Source organism: Lichenostomus cassidix, unplaced genomic scaffold, assembly GCF_008360975.1.
Source record: "Lichenostomus cassidix isolate B80296 unplaced genomic scaffold, HeHo_3.0 HiC_scaffold_42, whole genome shotgun sequence".
NCBI lineage: Eukaryota > Metazoa > Chordata > Aves > Passeriformes > Meliphagidae > Lichenostomus > Lichenostomus cassidix.
In genome coordinates, this window is record NW_028147241.1 from 1,520,479 (window position 1) to 1,533,499 (window position 13,021).

At 54.2% G+C, this 13,021-nt stretch overlaps 1 protein-coding gene across 1 annotated transcript in view; it reads left to right on the forward strand.

Annotated features, from left to right (window-relative positions):
* LOC146424144 (uncharacterized) overlaps positions 1-8,820 on the forward strand; it is a 502,567-nt gene extending 493,747 nt beyond the window's left edge. The window contains 2 exon segments of the mRNA XM_085043957.1: positions 5,863-5,869; positions 8,152-8,820. Coding sequence (XP_084900083.1) covers positions 5,863-5,869; positions 8,152-8,820 — 676 coding nt within the window.
* The last annotated feature ends 4,201 nt before the right edge of the window (positions 8,821-13,021 follow it).

Sequence of the window (13,021 nt, forward strand, 5' to 3'; positions counted from 1 at the left end):
CAAAACAAATCCATTCTTCTTTTACAGGGCATTCTCCATCCAATTTTTGTTTGAAATTCCCTATGTTTTTGGCTAGCCAATACATTTTTCCTTCTTCTTCTCAAGTTCGTAATTCAGGAAGATTGATACACTCAGTGTTCAGATATGTATGTATCCTTACAAGTGACTTTGTAACATGCCCTGCATACAAGGGATAATAGCACTTGTCACAGCTTCCCAGGAGGTGGATACTCAATACCCAAGCTAGCCACAGGGGTCTGGCACAGGATACCCTCCCAGCCCTCACACCTTTTTGGGGCTCCTCCAAAGGTGGGGATGGTTCGTCTGGCAAAGGCAGAGCCTTACCCAGTCTTGCCCCTTCTGTGCTTTCTCTTTACCTGGGTGTGGTATGTTCCTTCAGGACTCATCTTCTCCTTTTCCTGAAACCAGGTTCTTCACAATTGTTTAGGGTCTAATTGTCCAGATACATGGGGAATGCTCTACACTTTTCACTTTTGGTGGCACTTAAGAAAAACACCAGAACAGTGAAATTATTATAACTAACAAGATAAACTGGGAACTTTGGAACAATTGACTCAACTCATAGTGGTTAATTCTTATTAACAGTTAATTCTTATTAAGCAGTTTTTAAGCATAGAAACTTGATATAGGTCAGTGGTGGTCACAGGGTGGTCAATTCCTTAGGTCTTTTCCGCAGGGTCAGCTTCAGACCTCCTGTCTGTCCAGTGACTGACCACCCAGTGGGAGCTGGAACTGGCCTTTCACTCGGGTGATGTGACTCCTACCCCTCTCTTTGGTTCGGACTGTGGTGTTTGTCATAGGAACCTGAAAAGGACCTTTATATTTAGTAGTTAGCGGTGTATCCCTCCAGACTTTGATTAAAACCCAGTCACCTGGCTCAATTTTATGGATCTTAAAGTCTATGGGTGTAATTTGGGGCAGATATTCTAGCTTCCTTAGATCTTCCAGAGTGATGGCAATTGCATGAATATAATTATTGGTGATATCTCTCCTTCAGTATATACACCTGTGCTAAAAGGGGTAATCAAATAAGGCAGACTGAACATAGCCTCATAGGGGGAAACTCCCAAGTCAGCCCGTGGTCTGGCTCTAATTCTTAACTGGGCTAGTGGAATGCATTTTAACCAATTCATTTGTGTCTCTTCCATTAATTTTGTTATGGTGTTCTTAAGTGTTTGATTCATCTGCTACACTTTCCCTGAGCTCTGGGGATGCCATGGTGTATGAAGATGCCACTTTACCCCCAAAGTTTCCATTGTCTGGTGTAAAACCTTTGAGGTGAAACAAGGACCTGGGTCTGAGTCAATGGTATTGACCATCTCATATCTAGGTATGCCATTCAGCATCAGAGACACCTTTGCCTTGCTTGTCCCCACCTGCCATCACTGCCTGCAGTGTTCTGCTCTAACTGCAACCTGGGGACACTTTCTCAGTTGTGTCTGTTAGTGGAAACCATTTAAACTACAAGGAATCTCAAGGTTCCAACATCATTCTGAGTTCTTCAGAAGTTTTTTGCACACACCCTGAGGGACTGAGTCTGATGCAAACAGCACCAAAGCCCCACGAGGGTCATTCAAGTCGCTGTGCTGTTGCTGTGCTGCTGAGCTGGGCTGGGCTCCTGGCACAGAGGAGCTCCTGGCAAGCGGCAGCGCTGCAGAGAGACAGCTCTGCCCAGGAGCAGATCCTGTGCACAGCCCAGCAGGGCTGGGGCACTGCCAGGCCATCTCAGGGACACGAGCAGGGCACACCCAGAGCTCACAGGTGCTCAGCATTGGCAGGGGCTGTGCCATGGCCCAGAGGGGGCTGTGTCATAGCCATGGGCACCTCTGGGGCTGTGTCAGAGAGCCACAGAGCAGCTGTGATGTCAGAAAGGAGCTGTGTGACATCTCAGAGTGGGTTGTGTGAGGTCACAAATTGGGCTATGACATCCCAGAATTGGTTGTGTGAGGTCATGGAGCAGCTACAGGATCATAGAGGGGACTGTGTGACATCACAGGGCAGGCTGTGATATCGCAGGGTTGCTGTATGACCTCAAAGCAGGCTGTGCAGTAACAGAGTGAGCTGTGCAACATCATTGAGTGGCTGTATGGCATCACAGAGTTGGCTGTGTGACATTACTGACTGGCTTGTGACACCACAGAGCAGGCTGTGACATCCTAGAGCAGGGTGTGGTATGTGACATCATAGAAAAGGGTGTGGAATCACTGGTTGGTTGTGTGACATCAAAGAGCAGACTGTGACATCAGGGTGTGGCTGAATGTCATCATACAGCAGGCTGTGAGGTCAGACAGTAGACTGTGTGACACCACAGGGTGGTGATGTGACATCATCGAATGTGCTGTGACATCACAGGACAGCTTTATGTGACCATAGTGAAGGCTGTGCGAAATCAGAGTTGCCTTTGACATCACAGAGTGGGCTATGACAACACAGGGTGTCTGTGTGACATCATAGGGGGCTGTGTGACATCACTGGGGAGGTCACTCTGCCCCAGCCCCCCTCACAGTTCCCCCAGACAAGTCCAACACTGCTCATGCACAGCAGGGTCCCCTGTCACCCCAGGTCCCCCCTGCCCCCCAGTGCCACAGCCTCCCCCAGAGGATGTTCCACCAGAGCCTGACATGGGGACAGGGGAGACGTTGTTACAGGTTCATTTATTTCACTCAAATACAATGTGAGACTCCTCATTTACATGAAGTCTCTGAGTTACAAAAGATGAAGGGATAATTAAATTGGAGAGAATGAATAATACTAATGCTTTGAAGGCAACACCATCAGAAGCAGAAAAAATATAAATGAGGAGAGACTTGGCCTGTCATGATGTGCACCAGGACCCAGTGAGAGAGGAAAACAGGCAGTCTGTGATAGCTGAAAAGTGTCCAGAAATCAGTCCTCTGAGAGCTTTCTTGAGCTCCTGGTTCCTCAGGCTGGAGGTGAGGGGGTTCAGTGCTGGAGGCACCACTGAGTACAGAACTGATACCACCAGATCCAGGGATGAGGAGAGATGGAAGGGGGCTTCAGGTAGGCAAACATGGCAGTGCTGATAACCAGGGAGACCACGGCAGGTGAGGGAGGCATGTGGAAAAGGCTTTGTGCTGTCCCTGCTCAGAGGACATCCTCAGCACAGCCCTGAACATCTGCACATAGGAGAAAACAATGAACACAAAACAGCCAGAAGATATCCAAGCACTAATGACCATGAGCCAAAGTTCCCTGAGGCTGGAGTGTGAACAGGAGAGCTTGAGGATCTGGGGCACTTCACAGAAGAACTGGCCCAGGGCATTGCCCTGGCACAGGGGAAGGGAAAATGTATTGGCTGTGTGCAGCAGAGCAGTGAGAAAGCCACTGGCCCAGGCAGCTGCTGCCATGAGGGCACAAGCTCTGCTGCCCAGGAGAGTCCCATAGTACAGGGGTTTGCAGATGGACACAGAGCAGTCGTAGCACATGATGGTGAGGAGATAATACTGTCCTTTATTCCCACTGCTACGGCGCTGATGATGAGACTGTTGGCCAGGAGGGCAGCCAAGGAGATGCCCAGCAAGAGGCAGAAGTGCAGGAGCTGCAGTTGCCACGTGTCTGTGAATGCCAGGAGGAGGAAGTGGCTGATGGAGCTGCTGTTGGACATTTGCTGTGTCTGGCCATGGGGACCTGTTGATGGAGAAAAGGACAGTGACAAGTCAGGAGAGGCTGCTTTGAGCCAAAGCTGTGCCATTCCCTGCAGACTGTCTGGCTGGGACTCATCCACCCTTGTTCCTTCTCTGGGAAAACCTTCATCCAGGTCCCTGCCTGAGCTCCACTTGTGCTGTCTGAGTGTGCCATGAGCAGCCAGGCCTGTGCGTGGGGCTCTCGAGGAGCCATCCCTGCCCTGCTGCCCTGGGATTGTGGCCATGGGGCAGAGGGACAAGGCTGAATATTCAGGATTTGTCAGGGGAATCCCTCCTAATGCAGAAAGGCTTGGTAGCATTTTCACTCACAGTTCCACAGGATAGCAGGAGGGAGTTTTAAGGAATGCTTTCCTACCCATACATCATTCCTGGTTCTCTGAGGTCAGAAATCCCCAGCATTTCTGCTGTACTCAGAGTTTGACACTGAGAGATGTGAGAGGCAAAGGGATTCCCTGTGGCTCAGGGCAAGGTGAGGGGCTGGATGGGCTTGTTCCCAACTGCCCTGGGTTTGCACCTTTAATGCAATCACAGCACAATCACACTCCCCTGTCACCCTGCTGAGAGCAGAGGGATCACTGAATGTCTCACCCTCTCCAAAGGTCTCTCAGGAAGGTCTCAGCCCCTCCTTCTGCCAAGGACACTCACTGCTCCCTTGGCAAACCCAAAAGCATTTCCTCACTTGTGGCATCTCTGCACTTCCCCATGGGGCATTCAGGGAACTCTCAGAGACTCTGGCACAGATTTGCACCCAGGAGGGAAGCTCAGAGCTTGGAAGGACACAGCAAGGAGATCCCCAGGTGTGCTCATGATGGCATCTCAGGGAGGGAGGCTCAGCTCCTTCCCCTTTCCCAGGGACTGCTTTGCCCACAGCCCCACAGGTCACAGGGAAGCTTGGACACCCCATTCCCATGGACACACTTGCCTGGGAGGACTCCCAAGGGCAGTGCCTGCCTCAGCTGCTGCAAAGCCCAGAGCCTCCCTGAGAGCACCAGATAACAGTGACAGTATCAGAGGAATGCAGAAACAAGAGAAGATGTTGTGGTGCTGTGCCTGAGAGGGCAGGGCAGGGACAGCCTGGCACTCAGGACAGTGTTCCCTGTCCCCAGCTGTGCACGGCACCTCCCACACAGCAACAGTGCCCTCCTGCCCACAGCATTGCTCTGTTCAGCTCCCTCTCCTTCCCTCATCATCTCCCTGTGCTGCACATGTTCCTCCTGAGAGGAGCCTTGTCCCTGTCAGCGCTCACAGAGCCCATCCCACCCTCTGTGCACTCGCTCGGCCCTACAGAAACCTGCCTGTCTGCAGGGCCCTGCCTGGGGGAGGCTCTGTGTGCAGGTGGGCAAGGGCAGCTGGCAAGAGCCCTGCTGGGCCCTGCAAAGGTGCTGCTGCTGCTGTCCATGGGCTGAGCAGTGGCTGAAGGCCCTTGAGGAGGCTCCCAGCAGACACACTGAGTACCCAAAGGTACAGAGCAGGAGTTATTGTTCTTTGTGTCTGCAACCCTCGGCCCGGGAGCATCGCCCCCCGGGACATCCCACAGGTGAGCGGGCAGGGGGAGCTCGGCCCAAATATCTTGGGCGATGCCTGGGGTTCTTTTTGGGAGGGGGGAATTTTGGCCCTTGTAGGACTGCAGCACCTAACCCCAAATATCTTCATTGGCTGCCTGGAGGGTTTTTTTTGGGGGGGAGGGGGGCGGGGACGGGGTGGATATTTGGATCTTGCAGGACTCCAAATGTGCGTCGCAAATGCCTCTTGGGGGAATATGGGGGAGTCCCCAGCACGTGGGATTTTTAGGGGATCCCGGTGGCATCTGCCGGAGGCATGGGATGGGATGGGATGGGATGGGATGGGATGGGATGGGATGGGATGCGATGGGATGGGATGGGATGAGGCCTGGGAAGGGTTGGATGTGGATTGGGGAGTGGGATGAAGTCTGGGGGAGGGGGATGGGTGGGATGGAGCCTGGGATGAGGCAGCCGAAGGTTTGGGGGTGATGAAGCCGGGGGGACCCCACTCCTTAGGGGCTTGTGGGGTATCCGGCAGCTGTGAGGGAGTTTTGGGATACCCCTGATCCTTCGGGGGTGGCACTGGCAGCGGGGGGACACGTGGCTCCGGAACCTCTGGACCCCATCTGCGCCCCCCCTCGCCCCCAGCGCCCCCGGGAGCGGAATTTGGGGAGGGGGGAGGTGGGGGGCGCCCAGGCCGGGCCCCCCTTGCTGTCCCGGCAACTGGGGGCCGAGTGCGGGGGGAGCCCCGCGGGCATTGCCCGGCCCTGCCCGGCACGGCTGATGCCGCCCGCCCGCGCTGCGCACTGCTCCGGACTGGTGCTGCCAGTGCCGCGCGGGGCGGGGCCGCTTTGGGGACCCCCCAGGGCAGAGCGCGTTGGGCTGCTTTGGGGCTCTGGGCACCTGCAAAACCGGCGCTGGGCACGGCAAGAGCGTGTGGGGGCAGCTGGGGCCCTACTGGTGGCACTGGTGGCGCTGGGAGTCCCCCGGCCGCGGGGTGAGCGGGGGGCGCGGTGAGAAGGGGGGCTGGGAGCCCAAATGGAGCGAGATGGGGATTGGGACCCCCAGAGTGGGCAGGAGGGGCCTGGAACCCCCAAAACCAGTCATAGGGGGCAGGGGAGTTTTGGGATTCAGGGAATGATAGTGCAAGGGCAGAAGAGCAAGGGAAAAGAGGGGGCTGGGACCCCCAAAGAGAGCGGGAGGGGGATGGGACACTCAAATGGAGTCAGAAGGGGTCTGTGGATTGGGAGAAGGATGGGAAAGGGGAGGAGAGGAGAGGGAAAGGTGGGGTTGGCACGGAAGCAGGGCAGTTCCATGGGGGTCCAGCCCTGTCCCCCAGCACTGGATCCCTGGAGCAATTCCCTGGGGCTCTGGGGGAGGTGGATCTGCACTGGGGGTCCCCAAGCCCCCTGTCCATCCCTGGGGCTGATCGGGGGGTTCCCCCCACCCAGCAGCCAGTGCTGCAGCAGCCGAGGGGCAGAGGAGGGTGGGGAATGGGGTTCTGGGGTGGGAGCAGAGGAGGAAGAGGAGGGAGAGAGGAGGAGGAGCAGGAAAAGGAGGATCAGGAGAACCATGAGATTTCACCACCCACTGTGTCTGCAGCACCCCTGGCTCTGGGATCATTGCCCGCCCTGCGTTCCACAGGTCATCACAGAGGGGGAGCTCAACCCAAATCTATCGGGGGTCTCTGGTTGGGGTTTTCTTTTTAGAGGGGTTTTTGGAACTTGCAGATTCGGGAATTAAGTGCCAGATATCTTTGCATGTTCCTGGCTGGGATTTTTTGGGCCAGAGGGTATGTTTGGATCTTGCAGGACTCCAAAGCTGAGCCATAAATGCACCTTTGGTGGAATATTGGGGGTGGTCCATGTGGGAATTTCTTGGTATTGTTAGGACAGGCCATTGGTTTTGGGGATCCCTGGGAGAGCCCAGGGGGGGTGGAATGCAGGACTCCCAGAGAGGAGAGAGCAGAGAGGGGCAACACCGGAGCTGGGGGTCCCCTGGCAGCCTGAAGGGGTGGGGGAGGCTGGAGATGAGGCAGGGCTGGGACACTGTGACACTGAAAGGGGCAATGGGGAGAGGGGGAAGCCCCGAGTGCCTGGAGTGGGGGGAGCCTGCAGAGGGGGACCCTGGGAGCCCTTGGAGCCAAAGCACAATCAGGGAAGAAGGGACCCCTGGGAGCACCGAAACCCCACAGCATCCCTAATCTGGACCCAGGAGAAGGAGGATCCCTGGGAGCCCCAGCAGCTTCGAGAATGGGAAACCCCAGAACCCCAAAGACAGGAGACTGGAAAGGGGGAACTCCTGGGAGGCTTTTTCTGAACTCATTTTTATTTTAGGAGGATTTTATAGACACAAAACACCTGGTGACTTCTAGAGATAGACTTGGGCGGGAGGAACCCCCAACCCAAGGCACTCACACCTTTTTTTTACCCAAACGAGGATTTCCAATTCCCAAAACTTGGCCAGATGGAGAAGGAGGAAGCTGTGAGGAAGAGGAAGATGCCCCAGGACAGCCAGGCAGGTGAGGAGGAAGTCACTGCCCCTTTCCTGCTCTCTTCTCCTCCATCTCCCAGCTCAGCATCATCCCTGGCTGCAGGACAACCCTGCTGCTGACTCTGTCCTGGTAGGGATGGACTGGGGGGATCTCCTTCCCCTTCCCTCTGGCATGGAGGCAAATCCCAAATCCTCTCCTTGTCCTTTCTTCCCCAGGCAACGAGCTGAGGAGAGAGACCAGGGAGGACAAGTCCTTACGGCAGAACGTCACGGAAGAGGCCATTTTGAGCAGCTCCATGACTCTGGAATCCAACCAGGAGGAAAAGTCCCAGAGATGCTGCCCAAGGAGGGGCTGCAAACCCAGCCCAGGGTGCTCTGAAGAGAAAAGACCCACCCTGTGCCAGGAAGTTGGCAAGAGCTTCAGCCAGATTTCGGAGCTGGAGATTCCTGAGAAGCTTCATGAGACCGAGAAGCCCTACGAGTGTGGGGAATGTGGGAAGAGCTTCAGAAAGATCTCCCAGCTTATGGACCACCAGCGGATCCACACAGGGGAGAAACCCTATGAGTGTGGGGAATGTGGGAAGAGCTTCAGTCAGAGCTCCACCCTGATCTGTCACAAGAGGATCCACACTGGGGAGAGACCCTATGAGTGTGGGGAATGTGGGAAGAGGTTTCACACCAGCTCAGATCTCCTCCTCCATGAGCGGATTCACACACAGGAGAGGCCCTTCCGCTGCCCTGACTGCAGGAAAGGCTTCAGGCACAACTCCCACCTCATCATCCACCAGCGCATCCACACTGGGGAGAGACCCTATGAGTGTGAGGAATGTGGGAAGAGCTTCAGCCAGAGCTCCAGCCTGATCTGCCACCAGAGGATCCACACTGGGGAGAGACCCTATGAGTGTCCCGAGTGTGGGAAGAGGTTTCAGACCAGCTCCAATCTCCTCAAGCACCAGCGGATTCACAGAGATGAGAGGCCCTTCCGCTGCCCCGACTGCAGAAAAGGCTTCAAGCGCAACTCCCACCTCATCACCCACCAGCGCATCCACACAGGGGAGAGGCCTTACAAGTATCCTGAGTGTGGGAAGAGCTTCTCCAGGAGCTCTCACTTGACCAGACACCAAGAGAGGCACCAGTAAGGGAAGCCCTGCGAGTGCCCCGAATGGGGAAAAGCTTCATGCACTGCTCGATATTCATCCCCCATCTGAGGACCCTCATTGGGAAGAGCCCTGGTGGCCCACACTGCCAGTGACCCAGTGTTGTGGTTTGACCCTGGCCAAATGCCAGGCACCTACGAAATCTGCTTTCTCTTCTATCCCCTGCTGCAGCTGTGCAGAGCAGAGGGGAAAAAGAAAACCCTAACACACAGACACATACACACAGACACACACACACACACACACAGGGGTTATGAGTTGTGATAATGAACCGGGCAGGATGCAGTGAAGGGCAAAACAGGCTGAGAACTTAAAGTTGCAAAGTGATTTCTTGGTAACCTAACCCTAAACAGAGTAAGCTCTTAATACACTACTCACCCCCCTCCTTCTTTCCCACCAATAGCACAGGGGGTTGTGGCTGGCAGGGTATGGGGTTTTTTTGGTCAGTCCATGACCAAAATTTCTTCCGCTGTTCAGGGAGAGGAGTCCTCTACTTAGCCATGGGTCCCTCCCACTGGAGACAGTCCTCTGCAAACTTCTTTGCCATGGGTCCAATCTCTCAAGCAGCAGCCACTGGAATCTGCTGCCCCATGAGTTCTTGTCCACAGGGTTCAGAGATCTGAGCCCAGGCCAGGCTGTTTCCATCCCAAGGAACAAGGCCTTTTCCTGCACTGGGACTCCCACTGGATCACAGCTTCCTCCAGGCATCCACCTGCTCCTCTAGCGTGAGCACCTCCCCACAGGCTGTGGGTGGATCTCTGCACCCCTCGTGGACCCCATGGGCTGCAGGGGGACAATCTGCTTCACCATGGTCCTCACCACAGCCAGCAGAGGATTTTCAGCTCTGGTGCCTGGAGCACCTCCTCCCCCACCTTCTCCACTGACCTTGGTGTCTCCATGTTGTTTTCCCTCACATATTCTCACCTCCTCCTCATCCTCTGTCTAAAAAGCAGTGCTTGCTCACATTGTTTTGATTTCTTCTTAAATATGATATCCCAGAGGTGTAACCAACATCTCTAATTGGCCCAGACTTGGCCAGCAGCATGTCCATCATCTTCAGAGCCATCAGAGATTGGCTCTGCTGGACATGGTGAAAACTTCTAGAACATTCACTCAGGACACACAGGAGTCATTTTTGTGCCCCTCCCCACCCACTAGCAAAAACTGGGCTAAGCAAAACCAACTCATGAGCACAGGGGTGAGTTTTCTCCCAACCCTTCAGCCACTTCTTCAGGCCTACCACAACAGCTTTTGAAGGGTTTGAGTTTCCCCTAGATGCTAAAGATAGCTTGCTGATGTTCTGGGCTAAGCAAAACTTACATACTCAGGTTGGGAAGGCACCTGGCTGGTGGCTTCCATGGCCTCCTGATTCCCTGTGGCCACCTGGACAAACACAGGGGCAGGAACATGCATCAGGACTCAGATTGACATGCAAAATTCATTGGGAAGAACTGATTTATTAATGTTACACCCTAAAAGTTGTTACCTGCTGTGTAATTGTTTCTTGTGGTGGCATCAAGAAATGATGGATGATCTTGGAGGTCTTTTCCAACCTGAATAATTTCCTTCATCACCTTGTCACAACAACCAAAGCTGAGGTAAAATAAGGGAATTAAACAAAGAGATCTAAAACTGCACCATTTTACTATGCATTTGGGGGTGAATGTGGGGTTCAGGGGAATATCCATGAGGATTTGGATGTTCTGGGGCTGCCCAGGTTGGGGGACAGGACAACAGTCTCATAGTTGTTCCAGCAGAATGTGTCCACCTGAGCCCATCTGTTGTTCAAGAATTCTGGTTTTCTGTCCCAGTCCCTGGCCTGGGTCTCCCCATGTGGGATGTGCCCCTCAAAGTGCCCAAATCACTGCTGAAGTGCCTGAGCTGCTCCCAGCTGTGGATGTTCCTGTCTACCAGCCTCTCCTGGTCAGTGCCATGGCGGGTGGGAGGGGGTTTAGGGAATCCTGGGGGAATTAGGAGGGGCTTTTGTGGCTTTTGGGGGCATTTGTGGTGCTGAGAGGGAGTTTGGCAGGCTCTGTGAGAGAGGTTTGGGGTCCTGGCAGGGCTGTGTGACTTGGAGAGAATTTGGGTGGGTGTAGGGGGAGATGGGAATGGGGTTATGGTGGCTCTTAGGCCCATTTATATTGCAGGGAGTGGTTTGGGAGCATCCTAGGAGGAGCTGTTGGGTGGTTTGAGGAGCCTGGGAGTGACTTTGGGGCTGGGGGGTAGTTTTTGAGTGGTCATGACAAACCCAGATCCCCAAAGCTGCCACCATACCCCACCCCCCAAGGTGCTGCTGGGGTTTGGGGGCTCCATGTTGGAGTTCATCCTCCTGGCTCTGCGGGAGAAGGTGAAGGGTGTCTGTTAGGGAAGATGAAATAGGAAGGCCTTACAGATATGATAGCCTTGCAAAAGATGATGAGAATATAGAAAATGTGAGCGAGGTTGAAATGAAAACAAGATTCGAGTTGTAGAGTAACTAAGAGAACAATAGTATGACCAAGGCAGGTAATCCCCCTCTTGATAGAACAATGCCCTCTGCCCAGGCAAGTCCAAGGGTCAGAAACATGACCCCGTATGGTAATGGGACGATTCTTATAGGCTGTATGTAAATGCTGTAGGACTTGTAGTTTGTCTTAGATTGGTTAAAGAAGAGTTGAATATTCAACAGAGAAGACAAGTTATTGTATTGTAAACGGCAAATCGCTCTATTTTGGCTCTCTTCTTTCTGCTCTCTCTCTCTCTCTCTCCCCTTTCTGCTGGCCTGCTTGGAGTCGCGTCTTGCGACTCACAGGCCTCTCACCCCCACTCTATTTCACAATAAACCTTCATGTTCTAAAACTCATCTTTAGAGATCTCTTGTCCCTATTTTTACCCCCATAACTAAACCCCACGGACTCAATTCTTACAGGTGTCCCCAGGGGTCATGTGTGTCCCTGAGAGCATGTGTGACCCCCCCATCCCAGTGTCACCCCCTTTTCCCTCCCCACAGGGCTCCTGACCCAGCTCCTGCTCCCCCCAGGAGGGAATTTGGGGAGGGGGCAGAGGGGGTGCACAGCCCCTGCCGGGGGATGACCCTGAGCCAGCGCCCTTTGTTTAGCACCAACCTGGCCAGAACCATCAGGAGGAAGAGGCTGATGGGAAGCAGATCCTGCAGGTGGGGTCAGTGTTTGGGGTCAGGGCAAGGTCCTGCCCTGCACACCTGGCTCAGGTGTGACACTGCCCCGGGAAGGGAGCGGGACATTCCCATCCCCACGGATCAGGGCTGTGAGCAGCACTTGGAGCACAGACATGGAAATACTGGGAGGAACTGGGAGCACACTGAGGGTGTGAATTTTCCCCACCACCACCTTTCCAGGGCAGCCCTGGATCTGAGAAATGCTCATTAGGCCTCAGCCTTGGCCAACAGCCCCTGGGCTCAGCTCCTCTGCAGCTGATCACAAACACTGTCTGCTCCCAGGCACTGCTGCTGTCCAACCAGCTCCTGCTTTCTTTAGGAGCAGCCTTGGGAACTGCTTTTCTCCCCTCAGTGGCACAACATCCCTGTTCTCACAGTGTCAGAGAAAGCTGTTGATGCAAAGTGCAGCCAGGATGAAACATTGCTGTGACTAAAGCCCATCTTTTGGGGCCCTATCAACAGGGCTCCAAAAGGAGCCCCTTGGAGCTCTCCTGGAGCAGTGAGCTCCCTCTGAGTGGGGCCTCTCCGAGCCGGGAACTCTCCCGTTTGCTGCACTCGGGGCATCCCCGAACAACGAGGGACCCTGGGCCCATCCCCCCACTCCTCCAGGCTCAACCCTTCGCCTGCTGGGGAGATGCAAAAGCATCCGCAGTGAGCATTTCCCTGCCCTCCAGGGCAATTTCTGACAGCTCCCTGGCACTGCCTGTGTCTGTCTGTGTGCACACACGTGTGCCTGTGCTCTGGAAATGGGGGAGAAATGCTGCTCTGGGAGGTGTTGAAGTGCCTTGGATATCTGAGTGATTTAGGCCTGTAAGTGAGGTTCAGTCATAAGATATGAGCTAAGTGAAATGCTGCTAGGGGTTGTTCTTTTGCTAAGTTGTTAAGTTTAAGGTATAAGTTAAGGTTAATGTAGAAGTTAAGTTCTGTTAAGTTTGAGGCCAGTTAAGCTTTCAGGCCATATTCCTTTTATCCTTGCCCTCACTGTCCTTTTGTGTCACACACCCACCT